This window comes from Aythya marila (genome assembly GCF_965140915.1).
Source record: "Aythya marila genome assembly, chromosome: 3".
NCBI lineage: Eukaryota > Metazoa > Chordata > Aves > Anseriformes > Anatidae > Aythya > Aythya marila.
In genome coordinates, this window is record NC_139044.1 from 112577521 (window position 1) to 112597326 (window position 19806).

Genomic DNA, 19806 nt, shown 5'->3' on the forward strand with positions numbered 1-19806 from the left:
ACACACGACACCTTTGCTGCCACCATCTCCCACTGTCACTCTAGCAGCCTGTGAGACAGCCCTACAAAAGGGAGCAGATTCCTTGCATGCTAACCACGAGTCCCGAAGCCCTTCTTACCCCTTCTTTTTTAAAGAATAGGGATGTTTCTGTTATAGAAATCAAAGGGAGCTGACCTCTTTGGTGATGAAAAGATGAGATAAACTTTCCAGTAGCTGCTTGACTTTCAAAGCATGGGCCTGTTGTTGGTCACAAAGTGATGGAGTTGGAAGGTGTGTGAGTTACTGAAGAGGGTTTTATTTTCCTGTAGTATTCTGGCTTAACAGCATGGGAAATTAAAATACAAAGTGGAGGAAAATGATTTAAGTGCTCTGGCTTTTTTTGGAAGACAACAATGGTGTTGCTGGTCGTGCCCTGCCCCAGGACACAGTACAGTCCCATGAATGTACCAGCCCTAAGAGTCCTTAACAGGAATCAGGGTCCTGCTGTAGCAGCACTACATAGACTCAGAGAAAGGGTCCTTCCCCATGTCTCTGAATCTATAAGATGACGATGGTCAAGGGGAAAGAGGAGGAAACGTAACAGAATAGAAGAATAATTTACACCAGACCACATGGCCATCAGTACCACTGGGAAGAAAACCCAGTGTTCCTCCTCATACTGCACATTAGAAGATCTCCAGGACTTACAGACAATCTGAAAAAATAAAGTTTCAGTTTTAGAAATACCAGAATTGAAGAGCAGTTTGGGCAACTCTAAATCAGACTATGCTGGTTGTTTTGCAGAGGCTCATGAGCAGTGAGTTTAGGGTCCATAAGAAGTTAATGTGGTGCCAAAGTTGCTCTTAAAAATCACAGAATGAGTGAAGCTTCATTCATGAAGCTTACACTGGCTGAAATACAGCTGTCTGGCAAGCATCCCCCCCAGCTAATTATTTGCAAATAGAAGACAAGCTTGATGCAGAGGTCATAGATAATCTCTAAATTGCTGTATCTTTGAAATCTTTGGCTTGACTGAAATAGCTCGTCAGAGCAGCGTGATTACGTGCCGCAGAAGGAGGGGCACTGGAGGCAGAGGTGGCCGATGCAGCCTGTCTCCCTGATGAGGCAGGACTTCTCCCTGGGGTGTAAGCCTCCTAATGCTTTGTTTACTCTAAATTTAAACTTTCCAAGTCACGGAGCTTCCATCATTGCTACTAAGACCTTGCTTGACAGTGTAATGGTTTGCTCTCAATGATTTTTCTCCACTCTGTTTTAAGCTTTCACTTTTTTTAATCCCGTGACTTTTGGTTATGCATCCTTTTGGATTTCTTAAACTTAGACCTCCTCTCCCTTTGAAGTTGACCCCACATACAGATTAAGTTTCCCACTGTTAGGAAACGTAGGTAGTGGTTAATTAGGTAATATTTGTAATGCAGCTTTTATCAGGTCATTTTATCTGCTAGACATAGTTCTGCTCCTTGTGAATTGCTATCTCTGGGCTCTTTCAAGGCTCTACCACAGGAAATCTGGTGAATCTTGAGGTTGTCTTTTGCCATCCCAATCCCACTGCTGCCTGTCCTACTGCCCTTGTTGGTGTTTACTACTGCCATAGCAGAGCTGGTGGAACAGAATGTGTGCCCAATTTTCAGCTCTGTTTCAGTCTGGTGTGTTAGAGTAAGTCACCAAATGCATGGGCATAGTTCCCTTCTGCTGACTCCCATGTAGGTGCTGGAAGGTCCATGGGAGAGTGATAAGAGATAGCTAGCAGAGCACTAAAACCACCCATAGGTCAGTGGTCAAGATTCAGGGCCTTTGTTATCTTCTTCATTTGGTGCACAGATTGAATGTGGTAATTTGGGTAAACCTGAATTACTTTCCAGTAGAGCAGGCTGGGAAATTGTTTGATAAAGCCATAGGCATATAACCTGTATATCATCAATTTCACTTCCTCACGTACTCTTTCTTCCCTGTTCCTGATCCTTCAAAAATCCTCTTGCTCTATGGACTTCAATAATTTACACACATGAATAGAGATGAATGTGCAACCTGCAGATAATTAGAAGGCCCTGTAAATAAGTTTGCAACTTAAAAGTGCTAAGTTTGTAGTATGTTTTAAGGTAATATCAACATGCAGGGTTATATAGAACTGTATCAAAATTCAAAGAAAATGAGATATAAAGCAATCACAAACACATCATGCTGTGTGGCTTTGTAGGGACAACTAATGCTACTTTATTTGTTGTATTTACTTCTTCTTTTTGCAAAACTCACAGAGATGCACCAATATAAGTGTTGGTCTAGCTCCACCATAATAGTAATACCTGCACTAAACGTGACCTATAAATGCTTTATCATATATATATGATTACTGGTATCTCCTTGTGTAGAATTCTTCATACAAATCTCTGCCCATCTTCATTTGACTGCACACAGCTCTGATCCACTCATGCAGCTTGCTCCCTGAATTACTCTGCTCAGCAACATACAATTTGGGCAATCATTTAGTAGGGTTCCTCTGTGTAATTTCATGCCTGACTGACATGCCCTGAAGTCATCCTTATGTTCCTTTGATGATGGAGGCTGTACAGAGAGCAGCCCTCTGGCAAAATCCCAGCTCCCATTGAGTTTCACTGTTGGCTGCTATGGGTCCAAAGTTTCACCCTATGCGTGTTAAATCTATGAACTACTACAAGGCACTAAGAACTGAGATAAGCTTAATTGCCTTGGGTGTTAAGCTCAGTTGTGGTTTATTTTAAGTGTGTAGGGGAAGCACTTCTTGAGTGATTTGAAGAGACAGAATAAAAATGAATGCACCCTTGGGAATGGCTGAGGACAGCCTTGTTGCAGAGTTCCCATCCAGTTCCAGATTTAAAGGGTTGTTATCTAATAAGAACAAGAAATTACTTAGCTAATGAGCACAACAGTATGAGCATGAGAAATGTGTTTCATCTGCAATGCCCACTAGTGGTTTTGAGCTTGAGGCTGCCCTTGCTTTAAGACCCGGGTCACTGCAGTGAGATTAATCCTGGGCATAAATCACAGGGGTTAGATTAGTGTTTGTTTTACTTGAATTCACATTTCTTTCTCTCTTATCTCCTCTAAATCTTGCAGATTCTTAGCTCAGTCATGAGCCATAGGATGGAATGGGTTTAAACAGCCACAGCTTCCCTCCTGAGCACTGGCTGTCAGCCCTCAGGCTTGATTTACCACTGAAATGTAATTATAAAATGGCATAATGCAATTAATGTGTCTTCCCTCCTCTCTCATGCCAGACAGGAATTCCTCCTCCACCTTCTCCCGTTGGAGTGATTTTTATAACATAATATCCAATGTGACTTTATTTTGTGTTACTCGGGTGTCTACCAGATGACATTGACCCAAACAGATGATTGTATATACCAGTCAGGGACAATTTTGTGTGTCTATAACTTCTTCTATGCAAGATCAGTTTGCTCATGGACCTCTTTTTATTTAGTTGTTTTTGTGGTTGTGTTTTCCCATCTCTACAACTGACAGTGAGAAAAGGATAAATTGCCAAATTTTTTCCAGCCATTCATCACACCCATGTGAGCTCAGGACATTCACTACCAAGAAAACCCACAGCCTTCCTGGTGTCAGCCTGGCTGATCAGCTGCAAATACTTCAGAAACGACATCTGGTATCTGCCAAAGCTCTGATCTTGCTTGAAAGTGTGGTTCTGTGAGTAGGACCAGAAAGCTAAAAGTCTTGGTTTGTAAGCTAGTGTGAATCTCATCTTGTCACACATGTTCTGCAGGGTCGCTGTGTTGCACGGTGTTTAAGAAGACTGACAAAAGCAATGGGGAAGAAGTTTTCTGTGTATGCCAGGATAGGTGAAAATTGTATACACCAGTTTTTAGTTTAATGTTAGGGCTGGTGTAACTTGGTTTTTGATCCTTCCCTTCCCTTCCCTTCCCTTCCCTTCCCTTCCCTTCCCTTCCCTTCCCTTCCCTTCCCTTCCCTTCCCTTCCCTTCCCTTCCCTTCCCTTCCCTTCCCTTCCCTTCCCTTCCCTTCCCTTCCCTTCCCTTCCCTTCCCTTCCCTTCCCTTCCCTTCCCTTCCCTTCCCTTCCCTTCCCTTCCCTTCCCTTCCCTTCCCTTCCCTTCCCTTCCCTTCCCTTCCCTTCCCTTCCCTTCCCTTCCCTTCCCTTCCCTTCCCTTCCCTTCCCTTTCTCCTTCTCTCTCTCTGATTAAAGAGGAACAAATGCTGTTTAGGCATTGGAGACAAAATTTGCAAAGAGGCTTCTTGTTGACCTCAGTCTCTGCTGAAATCTGGGGTGGTTTTCCCACAGGTTTTAGTGACACCTACTACATAATGTTGAAGTCTTTTGAAAATCCCAGCCACACAGTATGAAGAGGTTTGCTGACCAAAAACCTGAGTCTGCTGCCTTTAAGGAGAGAACGCTTCCCTGTGGGAAAGAAAACTTTCAGGATGTTCCTTCCTTCCCTTTGCTACATATTCATAGCAGTGCCTAGGTGTAAACACAGTCATGGCTGTGCGGTAGGAGCAAATCCTTCCGGGTCCGCAGTGATTTGGAGAGGATTTCTCGCCCTATATGAAGCACTCGAGAGTTGCTCCAATTGTTCCTTGCCTTGTGACATAAAAAGAGGTGTCTGCATAGAGATCTTACTTGAATTCTTTTGCAACTCATTGGCTTTTGCATTAAATTAAATTTCATATGCTGAGTGAGCAGTCAACCCTATGAGCCTAGAGGAAGGAATATGCTGGTTTTATGCATTCTAACATGGTGGTCAAGCTACGGCTAATGCTCCCAGGCATCTCCTACACTGTTCACTTTTCAGCCTTTCCATTCTAAGCCCTGTATTTTGGAATGAGATGCTTGCATTTTATTAAATTTGTGAGTGAAAAATAACAGCACATGTTCTCTGCTCTCTAGAAAACGCCTGAATCATCTTGGTTTCAACTTTAAAATAAAGGTCAGGCCTGAGGTAGGCACAAATTCTCGCATGTGTCAGTCCCAAAAGTGAAAGCTTTAGGAAGTTGCAAAGAACCGTGGAATAGGGCAATTTAAAATTGCACTTGAAACCGGAGCAGCTGTTGTTCAGAGGGTGACATTCAGAGTTATAATGCTAAAGATAATATAATTATGTCCAGGGAGAACTCAAAAATGGATAGAGAGTCACTGAGGAAGATAGAAATTTGGGTGGCATGTGGTGGCATTTATGCAAATGGCACAGGGATGAGATTGTGGGAAAGTCCAAATACTGCGGTGGGTACAAGAAAGGGAAATAGGGAGGTGTCTGAGGAAGTTTCTGAGGGAGGATTTTCCAGCAACTCATTGCAAGTGAAGAATTAATTGTTTTGGGACTGGAATTCACTGCTCTGTATTGCAGGGACTTAGTGAGGCTGCTGGATTACCTCGCTCTGCGGTCTCAAAATGCTCTGACAGGTTCATGTGTGTCAGGCAAACATTATGGTAATTTTAGCGCTGTAGGGGCTCTACAGGAGTATACCTAAGTCATCCAGCTGAATTTAAAACTTAATTACTGCCCCACTTAACAATATTCCCTCCCCACACTTCTGCTCTGGAGGATCATAGGGTTAAAAAAAATCATTAATCTTTCTTAATGAAGCTATTTTCTAGCAGGAGACAGAATGTCTTGCCCCTGTGGATTCTGAGACAGAGTTTTTATGAGTGTTATGAATGGGCAAGTGGGAAGCGAGAGCCAGAGGAAAAGCAGTGTGAAAAAACAGGACCAGGGCCCAAAATACTGGTGGTGGGAGGACCCTCCAACTCACAGACCCTTGCTGAGTTGAGCTAAAAGGAAAGCAAAAGGCATGGGGAAGAGGAGCGAGCCTTATTAAAAACCGACTCAGTTGGCTATGTAACAGCATTCCCACCACAACGACTAATTATTGGAATACCAGCTATTGCCAGAACTTTCATATAACCAAGAAGAGAGCTCCTTTGAAACCTGTGGTTGAAACTGTGATTCTCTAGAGGAATCTAAAGCAGAACGGTGTGGGCAGAGCTTGGGCCTCTGTTTTTAATTGTCACGCTTTTCCTGGGACATGCTGCTGGTACTGCCTTATACTACAATTAAATTGCATGTGAATGTTTCAAAATCTCTGTGACCGGCTCCTTTTGCATGCATTAAAGGAAAAGAAATGACAGTCATTAAAACAGTGCAAGCTTTACTCCTCTCTTTTATCGCTTGGTTCCTTTAGTACCCGTCACATTAAGCTGGGTAATACAATTATTGCTGGAGCCAGTTAAGGAGGCAGGGATTGCCATGCCCTTCTCCGGCTTGTCTGCATTTGACGATCCTTTTGGGAGATACTGAAGTGCTTTCATTTTTCTGTCTCTTGTGCGCATCTGTGTGCATCCCCTGCTGCAGAAGATGCTGGACGAGTGCCAGGACAGACGGAGCTGCCAGTTCCTTGTCAATAGCCGGCTGTTTGGCGCAGATCCGTGCCCTGGAACCGGCAAATACCTCCTCGTGTGGTACAAGTGCAGGCCAAGTGAGTATCTCTCCATCAAATCTGTTTGCTCTGGCAAGACCAAAACAATTTTGTGCTTCATCCTTGCCAGCGAGACCTTCTGGGACTTTTTGTTCCCTTCCACCTTTATTTTCAGTGTAACATAACCCCTGGGTGCTGTGCATTTCCCTTCTCCCCCTCACTTGTTGCACTGCTCTTATGCTACTGCTCCATCTCTTCCCATCCTGCTGGCAGCCTGTGGTGCAGATTGTTTTTGCAGGTGCCAGTGGAAACCTTTGCCAAGGCTTAGCTCATGCTGCCCTGCAACGCTGTCGGCAGTGAGGGGGCTGCTTCAGCTCCTATCCGGTTCCAGGCATAGGAACAGGCTGCCCAGAGAAGCTGTGGGTGCCCCTGGAAGTGTTCAAGGCCAAGTTGGATGGGATTTGGGCAACCTGGGCTGGTGGGAGGTGTCCCTGCCCATGGCAGGGGAATGGAACTGGATGGGCTTTAAGGTCCTCTCCAACCCAAACCATTCCGTGATCTGGGATGCCCCTCTTGTCCCACTGGGACTTATCCCCTCTCTGCCTGTAGTGGCAGCCTTGGTGGTTGAAGATTTTGGATTCAGGTGCCTGAGGCAGACAGTTAAGAGAGCTGAGCAATGAGAAACTCACCTGCCCACACCATGCCACAATCCAGCTTTTAATTGCTTCCAGATCAGGCTGGGTGACATTAACCTGTATTTTGTGGGATCTCATTAGCTGTGTTTAAATTAAATGGGGCCAGTGTCTGGGTACTGGGAGTGCAATTGTGCATGCTGCGGAGGAGTGTGGTTTCGGAGTGGGACAACCAACAGTTTCTTGGCCAATTCCTGGCTCTGCTGGGGGATTCAGCATGATTCCTTGAGCAATTTGGAAGCAGGCACATTAGTTTGGAGACAGATCGGGTCTATTGGTGAAAACTGATTTCATACAGAGAATAGACCCTGACATTATTATTAGTCCAGACATTTCAGACCAAGCCCTTTCAATGACATAAATAATGTGGTTCCAGCATCACATCAGCAAATTATTTTTTTTTTGGGGAAAAATATATAAAAAAAGTTTGCACAGGGAAGAAAAACATATCTGATTTCTGAAAGGCTTTGAAACAACAGCAAAAACGTCCAAAAACTGAGCTGCAGAGACTTTTTGCCCCAGCACGTAGAGACCTGTGCGAATGAAATGAAGGGATCTGGCAGGATCTGTGAGGAATTCAAATGAAAAGTAGGTAATGAAGCACCTGCACTTACTGTGGGGTTTTCGTGAGTGATTGGAACATCCCTTGTTAGTTGAGAAGCGCATCTCTGTGAAGCAGGAGCGATTAGCAGGGTGTTCTGACAAGTCCTCATAAACCTGGAGGTTTTGTATCAAAGCTCACTCGAGAAATCTGACTATTGGGGCCCATGCTGAACTTCTGAAGGCACTTCAGGATCCCATCTGTGCATAAATATTTATGGCTTGGCATTCTTTGCTAATTACAGCTATGCTAGGAAAGAAAGAGTTTGTGTGTGTGCTGGGTAAGTGATTTTCCTGAAAGAGAGCAGGGGAAGTTGCTTGAAAACATTTCCCCAAGACATTATTTTTTTCAGACAGCTCCAATTTTGTAGGGTAAAACAGGGTAACCTGACAGAAACTGTTATTCACTGAGCAAACTTTTAATCAGAACCCACTGGATTAATAACAAAGTTTGAAATACGTGAGGATTAGCCTTGCACAGAGATACCAGGACACATTCAACCTTTCCTTGATGATCCAGTGCTTTAATTTTAAGTCTCAGAAAAAGAGCCCAATGCTTGTTTGAGTCTGATAATCATGTCTTTCCACCCTTCTGCTAGGAGAATGTTAATGAGAAGACTGGTAAGGATGGGTCCACAGAATGAAAAACACAGAGAGATTTTGGTTGTCTCTTTTGACTATGGAGTACTTGAGTATTGTTTATGAGCTATAAATAAATTCACTGGTAGGTCTTCATGCTTAAGAATTGATCCCCAAAGCTGTGGTCTCATGAAGCGTTGCTCCAGAAAGCCTGAGCACCCATAACTGTAACTGAAGACTACCTGAGGGTCATTTTCAGGAGCTCACTGCCTGCCACATGCTTTGATCCATTATTTTATCAAAAGATGTGTGCAATTTTTTGGACTATGCCTCTGTTCCTGGCTTTGTCATTCTTAACATTATACATGACTGAAGTGCTGTAATAAGAAGCCACTTCAAGTCTGAATTGTCCTCTAAATATTTGCCTATTGAGGGAGCCTGATGTGACCATGCTAATGAAGCATGGCAAAATGCCCACCTAGGAAGAAGAAATGTGAGTTTTCCTACATACAGGTATGAAAGACACTTTGGGAAGAGGCCTCCAGAGTTTGGACAGGACATCTTTAATATAAATAAAGGATGCCCAAGCCCTCCCAGTTTCAGATTCATTCTGGAGCCTCAAAAGGCCCCTGAATAGATTCAGTTACCTAAAAAGAAAGCCTTTCTTGAAAGAAAGCAACATTGAAGTTAGTGGCCTTTACTTGTACCTTTGCTGAAGAATAACTACATGGTGCAGTTATCCCCTCCAGCCACTGTCACTGCAGTTATGCCTCTGATGTTACATTGCATTTGAAATTTAATGGTTTCAATGCTCACTGGCTGTATGGGGTTCATTCACAAGGCAAGGTGCTATTTTGGTTCCTCATGGGCAGAATTCCAAGGAGATGAAGAACAGTATATCATGCTGAAACTGAAAACCACACATTTTCCAAATGGCGGAGACTGCTTTCCAAAGGTTGGAAACTTTAAGCGGTGCTTGCTTAACCAGAAACAGTAAGAAATTCAATAGCTTGTGTGTTTTGGGAAGTGTTGAGTTAATCCTGGTCCCTTGTGATCCAATGGCTGGAGCTGGGGTCTAGGGAGCACTCATCTGCATGTACAGGACTCAGATATGTGCCTGGGACTGCTTTTAAATGGCAGAAGTTTGGCAGTCCTGTGTATTCTCTCTGCTTGTAAATAAATACACTCTGTGTGTATACTTTTAACTCTAAGGTACAGGATTGTTAACGAGATCAGAAATGATCAATGCAATCCCCTGTCAGCTTGGGGTAAATGAGACGTATTTTTTGCTTCTACGTGGCTTGAGGGCCAAGGTTCAACAAAGTATATAGGGGCCTAGCTTTTTGTTTCTTTTCCCACTGCATGTGGGCTTTAGTTTCAAATGTGCACCAGCCTTTTGGGAAGATGCTCATAAGTACAGTACAGGTCTCAGCAGAGCACATCTATGACTTGTGCCTCTAATCTTGGATGTTCCTTTGTAAATCATCCCGGTACCTACAGGCCCAACAGAGCCCTCCCAAGGAGTCCCTGCAGGACAAGGCTGGGAGATGTTACTGTCGGCAGTGAAACCTGAAGCTGTGCTTTGCTAGTGTTGACAGATCCTCAAAGAGTGCCAGAGAGCTGCTGCGGGCACAGGATTTCCATCACTCATGTTATTAAACCTCTGTTGAGGGCCAGACCAAGCAGGCCAACCCAACTCCCAGGCCCAATCTGGGCTTTAGCGCTGGCCAGGAATAGTTTCCAATTGAAAGTTTGGATGTGGCCACCTTGTTTTAGAGGCTAACAAAATTCGTGAGAATGGCTGCAGGCTCTTCCATGCCAGTTGGCCTTAGTGCCAGAGAGCTGGCACATTTAATTTATCAGGGCTGAGGCAGCCTGAGATCTATGTCCAAAGCACACCAAAGCCTAGGGTCAGGCCCTGAGCACACAGAGGATTTCATTCTCCAGGGTACCTTTCAGGATCATTAAAAAATTGCACACAAATCCAATTATTTCTCAGGTAACATGCTGATTTGATTTAGACCCATTAAGTATAATTACCGGGCAGGCTGCAGGAACATATAATTAGAGGGAATTGACATACTATTTAATTGGTCTAACATGAATTCCCTCTAACTGAAATCTGGATTCACCAATATTATTTAAACAATTCAGTGCTTGTTCATCCCCCTACTTCAGAGACAGATTGCATGTTATTGTAAGCTAGGAAATATTTGCTATGTGCCTGACTTTCCAGAGGGACTGCAAGATCTGATTCTGGCTGGGAAGAGAATCATTGGGGCTGCCCAAATCATGCTAAAGAAATAATGTCATCTTACTGTGCCTCAGCAATGACATTGCAGCTTTTTACCAGGTTGGTTGCTGCTCTGGCTGTTGTAGGAGCAGGGATCAAACTGTCCCTGCAGAGCATCTGTTTGCCCATGGTGACTTTTGTGGTTGTTTCTTTTTGGCCTTCTATTTCAAAAGTGTCAGTGCTCCTGGACAAAATGAAGGCATAAATGCATGCTTCTCTCTGCTAAAGGATTATTTAGGATGAGATCTGTTTGGGTGGCCATTCACTGACAATGCTACGGAGAGAAGAGAGGGCTTCAACGCTGCTTTTGTGACTTCCCCTCTGAGTTCCCCTCATGTTACCTTTTCCTGGTCTCCTTTGCACCCACGAGATGCCACTGCCACACTGTCCTTGATGCACTGTCCCCTTCTCAGCTCTGAATGGCCTGAGCTGCAGCCTCCTGTGACACTCTAGTGACATTTCCCTCTTTCCTATCAGGCGGTTACTATTTTAGCATATGAATTCAAGGACTCTGGTAGACAGACCCTCCATCCATTTATTCATTTATTTTTAATTATTATTGTCTTTATTTAATTTTAAAGTGCTGGCTGGAGCAGCTGGGTGTGATAATGGGAGGCCAATGAGTGTGAGGCTTCCCTGTGTTCATCGTCATGTAGCAAAGTGTAAATCCAAGCTTTGCTGCTCTCCCTTCTATTCACAAATACAAGCTTAAAACCTTTTGAAGTTTCAGAAAGCCTAGATTGTGACCCGGTCTCCAATTGCAGCTCAAATCCCCCTGTAACAATACAAGAACGTATTTGTGAAAGGCACAAGGCTCTGAGAAATGCATCTGGGAAGCCTGCATTTGTTGGCAAAGGGTAAAGTGCCAAAAGTTTTTATGGGGTAGGAGGAGGAAAGGGCTTGGGGGGAGGTCATTTTGTTCTAGTTCAGGGCCTGTAGCTTTGATTTATGGGGAAACTTTTGTGCTGAAAATTGACCTGGGCAAACGTTTATAACAGAGCAGGCATTTATTCTCTCCACCATAGATTTAATTCTAATTTAAGAAGTCCAGTTAATTCTTGTGAACTGCAATGACTGTTTCAAACTTGGAAATGCCCATCCTGATGTTCTTGCCAAAATCTTACTCAGAAAACTCTATTTTTTTTTTTTTTTAACAGCACGAGTCAATTCTAATTAGAAGGCAATTGAATTTTGAAATCGATTAGGAATTAATTCTAACTAGATCTTCTGATAAAAATTCTGATAAAAATAAATGTTGTCTTCAAGTTTGCAGCCTATCAGATGGGCTGTCCTCCATGGTGGTGATTCCCAGTTGCTGGTGAAGTTGAAGCTGCCTTTTATGTCCTGGGGAATTGGTTGGGTCTGCTCTCACCTTTCAAATGGATTAACTGAAAAGTTTGGGAAGGACGTTATGGAAGGAAGATGTAGGACTGCAGTGAATGCATCTTGTGTGCCTTTTAATTTCTGTGTGATCTGTTCCTACAATACTGACTTCAGTTCGAGCTTTGCCACTGACTTTTCTGGGCTGAGGATTATCTTTTCTGATAAATTCGGTGACTGCCTGGTCTTGTTACACATCCTTAAAGCTTTCACTCTCTGAGCAGAATTTGCAAATGCTGTGAGCAAGAACAGCATGCCATGGAAAGACAGAGTCTTTGTAGAAATTGCAGATGAGAGCAAAGAGGGACCTGAATATATCCTTGGTCCCTTTAACACTGGTGATTGATTTTAGTGCTGGCATAGATTGGTAATTCAGTAGTTATCAACCCTTTCAGAAAAGCATTAATCTCCTTCATAAGACAGCTTTATTGGTGGCAGGAGAAGTTCACTGTATTGTTCGCTGCCTGGCTTTTTGGTGGGCCAGGCTTTCTAAAGCAGTGCGGCGGAGTGTGGGCTGTTAAAATGGCACATCCTTCTGGCCCAGCCACTGAGGCAGTAAAATAGGTCTTTTACCTCCTGCATTCATCAGCTTGCTCTTGCTTATTTGTATTAGTTCAAAACTGTTAAGATGGTGCAGGGAGGGTAAATTTATAAGGGCAATAAAACTTCAGGCAGCAAACTCCGTAGTGATGAAAAGATGTAAATAAAGGAATGCTATAAATAACAGCGGACAGATCCATCAGTGATCTGGGTCAGAGAAATGTTAATGCTAACGATTACTATTGTTTTAAGCTGTTGATGCACAGAGATTTTCAGTGGCTGTCCAATAGCCCTGTCTCTGTAGCACAGCAATCCTTTGACTGTCAGGAGCAGGATTAAGAGGACCGTGTGATTTCATTGTCAGTGAGTGCTGAGATTATTGTCAGTTGCTGCCCCCAACATGTGTGAGTAGAGGAAAGAGAAGGAAACCGCTGCTGACCTGGGAGAGTTAAAAAAAATAAATAATAAAAAAATAAAGATCCCAGTTCTCCTTCAAACTCCTCAGTCAGGCCTGATAAAAAGGAGAACAGAGAGGTGGTGATGAGCAGGATGTGGATATAAAGTTTGCTGGGTCAGACCTCCAGTATCCAGATGTGGACCACTGAAAAATACATTCTCATGGCTTCCCCCTTCCATTCTGCCTGAACTGTATACATCATAGGCTGTGACTTTTACAGATGTCTTTTGTTCATTGGCATTGAAGTTTTCTGAGAGGTTGGACGTGGAAAAAAGAAAAAAAAAGGAAGAAAAATGAAAACCCTTTAAACCCTTTTAAGCTGTGGATTTTCAGCGAAGGACAAGAAAAGGATACTCTGTCATTTTTCTTTGCAGAGATGGGTGAGTAGATGGCATTGCCAAAAGGACCTGGTAGCCTTTGCCCTGAGGCACAACAGGTTTCAGGAAATGCAGCCCATCCTTGGGCATTCTTACTGCCAGTGATACCTTCCTGGGCAGAGGATGGATGCTGCGATGTGGACAGTGCTTCAGATGTGACATTGTGTGAAACAAAGTGATCTGGGAGCCTTCTCCTCACAAAAGCAAGGCTGGGCCCTTGGGGTGTTTAAACATGGGGGAACCAGGGCCCAGGTTTTTGAGAATGAAAGCCCTAAATCCAAGTCTCAGCACGGTCCAATTATGATAGAAGTTGTCAAGCTTTGGATGGTAGATTTCAAGATTTTCTGGTGAGTTTTCTGGCACACGGGACAAGGAAAGCATATCCCAGTAACAATATGCTTAATAAATCCAACTGAAATGCTGCAAACATTTACTTTTATGAAAGTTTGGATCTGTTATATTGAAGCCACAGTTTAAACCATGTGTTTTGGTCTCACAGAGCAAGAAGCAGAACAGAGAGGTAAATTCATGCAGGCCTTCTGCAGGGAGTCCTGTATATGGAGTTATTCAAGACAGAAAATATAAATCAGTTGCTCTACTCAAGTAAAAAAAATGGAAAAAAATACAGGGAAAAGTAAATCTGAAAAGTACTGGGATAGACACATTGTAATGAATTCTTTCCAATATTGTGAATATTTTTTCCATATCAGTCCCACATTTGGTTTTCAGATTTATGATACATTTTTAAAACAGGAATTTACTGATATTTTCAACTTTTTATCATACTACTGGCACATCAAGCTCTTCACAGTTACTTTTGCTTTTCTGACTACTTAAATAGCACCAGAGGTTGTCACCTAATCGTGTCTCCAAGAGCTGGGATATCCAAGAGCTAAGATTTCTGTGGCATTGAGACTTACAGGAATTTGGGAGATTTGGTAACTGTGCATTTCTTCCAGCTACATTTTTCCTTCTTAGACAAAGCCATTGAGGGAATGCTGTGTGTTTAATTATTTAGGAAACCAGCAGACCAGCTTTTAATCTAGTAGGCCTCATTTTCCCTTGTTTTATGCTCTAGGCAACCCCATGGATTTTATGCAAAAGTATGAATCAGTTATCCTTTTAATGTTCCCATGTTAGAATTATTAGCACCATTATTTTGACATTTGGAGAAGACTTTTTATGATATAAAAGACTAAATTCTCCCTTCCAGCTATTTTAATAGTAATATTTACACCATCACTGGAAAAGATGAACAAAAGTGCCGCAAGCAGTTGAACTAATGAAGTCTTTTTATTTACATATTCAAGTAATTTTTTTCCTTGGTGCATCCCTTCCATCTTTTCATTGCAGTAGCAAAAGTTTTCACAATGCTTTCTATTTTACCTCCTATGGTGTAGCTCTCCAGATCTATAGCCATGGGTATTACATACATAGATGTACATAGCCAAGCTGAGTATTACATCCATGCAGGTTGGTTGGTGGGACAGTGCAACAATAACCAACAGCTTTGGCACTAATTAGGCTCTCCTCTGTATCTGTCTACCAGTTTTTACAAAACATATAGGGCCTTAAACTGCCTCTGTCACCTCATTTTTTTCTGGCACATTTTGCTGAAGTTTAGCCAGTGGGTTCTCAAGTCATTCGAATGGGGACTAATAAATGGCAAGACAGAGGGTCAGACAGAAGAAAAGCCATTTGACTGAATGCTTACTTCAGAGAATTAGCCCAAATTCATTAGTGGGAGAAGTGGGACAAGAATTAAATTCATCCCTGGCTCCCAAGGGTTTTGTTTAACTCTCGTCTTGCAGCCTAGTGTATATACTTCAATAATGCTCTGTTCTTCTTTAGATAACCATACACTTCTGTCCAGCAGGAAAGTGCAGCTAGGTGCATCAGAACTCAACTTTGGAAATGAAATGTAGCAGTTAATTTGCAACACTGCCAGACTTTGTGGAGCAGAATACAAAAAGACAACTACTTCAGACTAATGAAAGTGACAGTGGGGAAAGGCTCCTCTTAAACACTGCAAATTGGATGGGTGCATCAGACTCGTAATTTTAAAGGAATCTGACAAGGTCATTTACAAAGAACAATCTTCTTACTTGTCGAAACAGTTTCAGACCTCCAGAACTTAGCAGTTTTGAGTTTTCAGGATACTTCTGAAGTTGGCAAACAGCCTATTTGGTATAACTGGACTGTCATCCACACTGCACCTTTCTGAGTTTCAGATTAGCTTCTGCAGAAGTAAGTGGTGTGCTCCAGGCCATTGAGGGCAGCAAACTTCAATATTTAAAAGTTATAGTAGAGCATCTTCAAAACAAGTTTCTCAAAGGGAAGTTCAAACTTAAATGATGTTAAAAGATATTTATTTGAAAATGTACCAGTTTGTGATATTCTCACGTACTTATGCTCCAAATTAAAGGGTCCAAATAACAAAGACTGTGAATGTTGAAATGAGGGAATGACCAGATCATCCACAGTTTAAATGTTTGTGGGGGAGTCAGAGGAGAGTCTGTACCTGAGGACTATAGAAATCTTAGCTGTCTTGGAAAGATCTTCTCCAGCCAAATCTGCCTAAGGAAATACTGACTTGGTTGATATGGATTTCTTCAAATCCTGACATGAATGAAAAGTTCTCATTAGTAGCAGGTTGACACAGATGCTGGGGGAAGTCCTGAAACCCAGGATATGAGGTGCATCTCTCATGAATGAAAGGAAACCAGAAGAAAACTAAAAGCAAGGAGCCAGAGCAATGTGCCGTGCTCCAAACAATAGGCAGTTGAAGCTGTTAGGATTTTCTGATCCATGTTGACCTATTTACATCTGGGGACTTAGAGGCCAGAATCTGCTTGTATCTTTAAAGAGTAAGAAAGGCTCAGGAAACAAATGCTTACATAAAATGAACAGTAAATAAATACAAGAACACTGTAATAAGAGAGAGGGGAAAAGGTGTGAAGGGGAGCACCAACGGGCAGATACCCTTTTAGTCCAACTGCCTTCGTCACAGAGTACAGGAGTCAGTGGAAGCTGTCCAATGCACCTTTGCCTGCTCTGAGATGAGCTTATCTATTTTAATTTTGGGAGGATCAACTTAGATCTACATGCACTCAAAGAATTCTCTTTCTTACAGAAGATGTACCACAGATCCTGGAAATTTGCTGATTATGGGGGAAAACAGGAATATATACAAGTAGAAATGAGTTTCACATGTTATGAGGAAGAGTACTGAATGGGTATCTGCAAGCTGAATGGTTCACAGGCAGTCTGGTTGCACAGGCAGTCTTGTTCACGGATGCTGCTTAGGGACATCTGTCATGTTTCTTTTCTTGGAGACTTATCACTTCGATTCTCCCAGAAGAGATATTAACAGATACTAGCTATACTCATCTTTCAGATGGTCAACAAGATTACTGGAACTGGTTGCCCAAGCAGATTGTGTAGTTTCAGTCCTTGGAGATATTAAAAACTTGACTGGACATGGCCCTAAGCAACTTGCTTTAGCTGACGGTGGTTCAAGCACTGATAGGTGCAGGTAGAGATGTGGGTAGGAAGAGTGACACAGTGCACGGGAGATGTACCTGCTCTTAACACTGTTCTTGTGGGGGGAGTGGCTGTGTGAAAAAGAGAGCTGTCCCTATGCTGTCCTGTCCCTATTTGTACATCAATGCTAACCACTGCTTAAAGTTCATTGATCATTAAAGGAAAATAGGACTAGTGTTGGTGGAATAGTTGGATGTCCTGAAGACAGGGAGGTCATTCATGATTACCATCTGTGGTGGTTGCTAAAAGGCAACAGAAAATGTACAGAGAAAATAATACAATCCCCTTTGGTCAGTAATCAGGAGGCAGGGAGAGGAAAAACGGACCCCAAAAGGTATTGAATGCTAGAAGCAGCGTGGTGGTTTCACACCGATGGGCAGCTGAGCACCACCACGCTGCTCTCTCACTCTCCCTCCTCAACAGAACAAGGGGAGAAAATACAATGAAAAAAAAAAAAAAAAAAGCTGGTAGGTTGAGATAAGGACAGGGAGATCACACACTAATTACCATCATAGGCAAAAAAGACTCAGCATAAAGGAGATTAATGTACTTTATTGTCCACCAGTAACAGAGTAGAGCAGTGAGAACTAACAGCAAACTGAAACCATGTCCCCCCCATCCACCCTTTTCCATCTCCTCCCTATGTGTGGTGCAGGGAATGGGGGCTGTGGTCAGTCCCTGACACTTTGTCTCCACCACTCCTTCAGGGTCCCTCTCTGCCCCTGCTCCGTGGGATCCCTCCCACGGGATGCCAGCCTTCCCGAACTGAGCCTGCGGGGGCTGCTCACAGGCAGTAGCTCTTCAAGAACTGCTCCCATATGGGTCCATACCACAGGGTCCATCCCCTAGGAGCAAACTGCTCCAGCACAGGTCCCCCACGGGCAGCAGCTCCAGCCCGGGGCTTGCTCCTGCAGGGGCTCTCCATGGGCCGCAGCCTCCTCCAGGCCACATCCACCTGCTCCACCGGGGGCTCCTCCACGGGCTGCACCGTGGAGATCTGCTCCATGTGGGGCTGCAGGGGGACAGCCTGCTCCACCAGGGGCCCCTCCACAAATTAATTTTTCCATGTCTTTCCAGCTCTTTGATCTGGGAAATAGGTCAACTATTATGCACTGATTATGCGAACCATATGTATGTTAATTAGCAAAATTTCCTAAAATTTTTCCACTATTAGTTCTGTTTAAAAATATAATTTTAGACAAGGCATTCCATCAGCTTGTTAGATGCAAAATGGTTTTAGAAACTTTTATTTCTAAGATCTTTCAGAGACCGAGCCAAATGAATTTAGTTTTGAGCTTCCCAATCATGATCATTCAGAAAATTTTCATGGACCATAGATGAAAATGTCATTAAGTCACTGGGTAAATTTATTTACTACAGGTCAATATTTTAGTATTCTTGCACACATCCTGTAAGTACAATGGGTCTTGTTCTCTTTGCTATTTGAGAGAGCCAATTTTTCCATTAGAAACATTTATAATTGTTTTCCCTCGATTGTTCTAGCTATGTTATAATCATGTCATATATTGACCTTTAAAATGTGTCTAGAAAAGCCTGCAGCTGTTCCCTCCTTGGTTTCTCTCTGTCGAGTTATATTTAAGCCAGTGTCTCTGAAAACAGGCAGTAATAAAAGGGATATTATCCTTAGCAAATATCTTAATCATGGTAAATCTCTGTTGCCCTACAAATGACTGCATGGGGGATTAGAGTTGAGTAAGCCATTTGCTGAATATCACTGCCACCTTTCCTAGGCCATTTAAGCGTGTTTAATTTTTCAGGGTGAAACATGAAACCCACTAATACAAATGTTTGCATTTGGACTGAATTATATCCAGACTGTAACAGTTAGAGCAGGCTTAGGACCAGATTGTGACTGATCTGTAGGAGGCCAGTCCTGCTTGGGAGAGTGAGAGAGAAAAATGCAGATTCATTCCCAGTCCCAGATCTCTTCTGTCACTTACGCTGCCTCGATTCTTTTCAATATTTATATAAGGCTATTATGGGCTGAAGTACCAGTAAATGTATGGGTGATGCTTAGTTCTCTATTTTCTTTGCATCAATCACAGTCCTTACCACTGCCCAATGCCTGGGAGCCATCAGTGTCTGGATGAAAGACAGCTGGCTTTAGTTCATCCTGGCTAAGATGGAGGTGGCAATGCTATGAAGCAGAAAATGCTTTCAGAGGCTTGTGTCCTCTGTAACATCACTTTCTATCGGTTTGTTTATCCAGATTTCTATCAGGTTGCCCTGAAACACTGAGAGCATCTGTTCTCCAGTGATCAAGCTTATGGGAAATTTTGGGGAGTCTGAAATACCACTGGGTACTTCATCCTTTATTTTTTCTTCTTTCATTCTAACTTTTAAGAAAGCTGTGTTTTTCATCAGTGACAGCCCAGGCAACTGCACTTCTAACCTGCCTAGACTCATCCAGAACCAAGTATTCATGACCCTGGTGACCAGCAGCTCCACTAGGTGTTTCCTAAGGCCGAAGTCAGTGCCCACGAGGAGGTGGCATCTCTTTCAGATGTCATGGCCCTCTGACTCCACATAGCATCATGCCAACAGCACATCACCCATAAACTACGCTAGTCCCCATGGAGTGCACGGTCAGACTCACTGCCCCGGCTTCGTATTTTGAGCCATCCATCAGGCAGCTCCCCCCACCAGCTCTGAACATGATTTCCTGGAGCAGCTCCAAGGGTAGGAACTACAGATGTGAGAGGCAGAGCTTTGGTGCTGGCTGTCAGCAGAGATGCGAATGGCTGTGCATCCCAGTGACTTCTGCATAGAACTCCAGTGAAATTTCCAAACTCTGACTTTGAACAGTCAACAGCATTTAATCGGTATTTTAGGGACCTTATGTGGGTCCACAGGACATGTGGTAAAGCAATCACTTATACTTGATAATTGGGAGAAGTAGCTAATA

The 19806-nt window shown here is 43.1% G+C and overlaps 1 protein-coding gene across 2 annotated transcripts in view; it reads left to right on the plus strand.

Moving 5' to 3' along the window:
* EVA1A (eva-1 homolog A, regulator of programmed cell death) overlaps positions 1-19806 on the plus strand; it is a 199027-nt gene that overhangs the window by 59170 nt on the left and 120051 nt on the right. For both annotated transcript variants that reach the window (XM_082755731.1, XM_082755732.1), the window contains exon 3: positions 6356-6479. In XM_082755731.1, coding sequence (XP_082611857.1) covers positions 6356-6479 — 124 coding nt within the window. The remainder of the gene's footprint in view (positions 1-6355; positions 6480-19806) is intronic.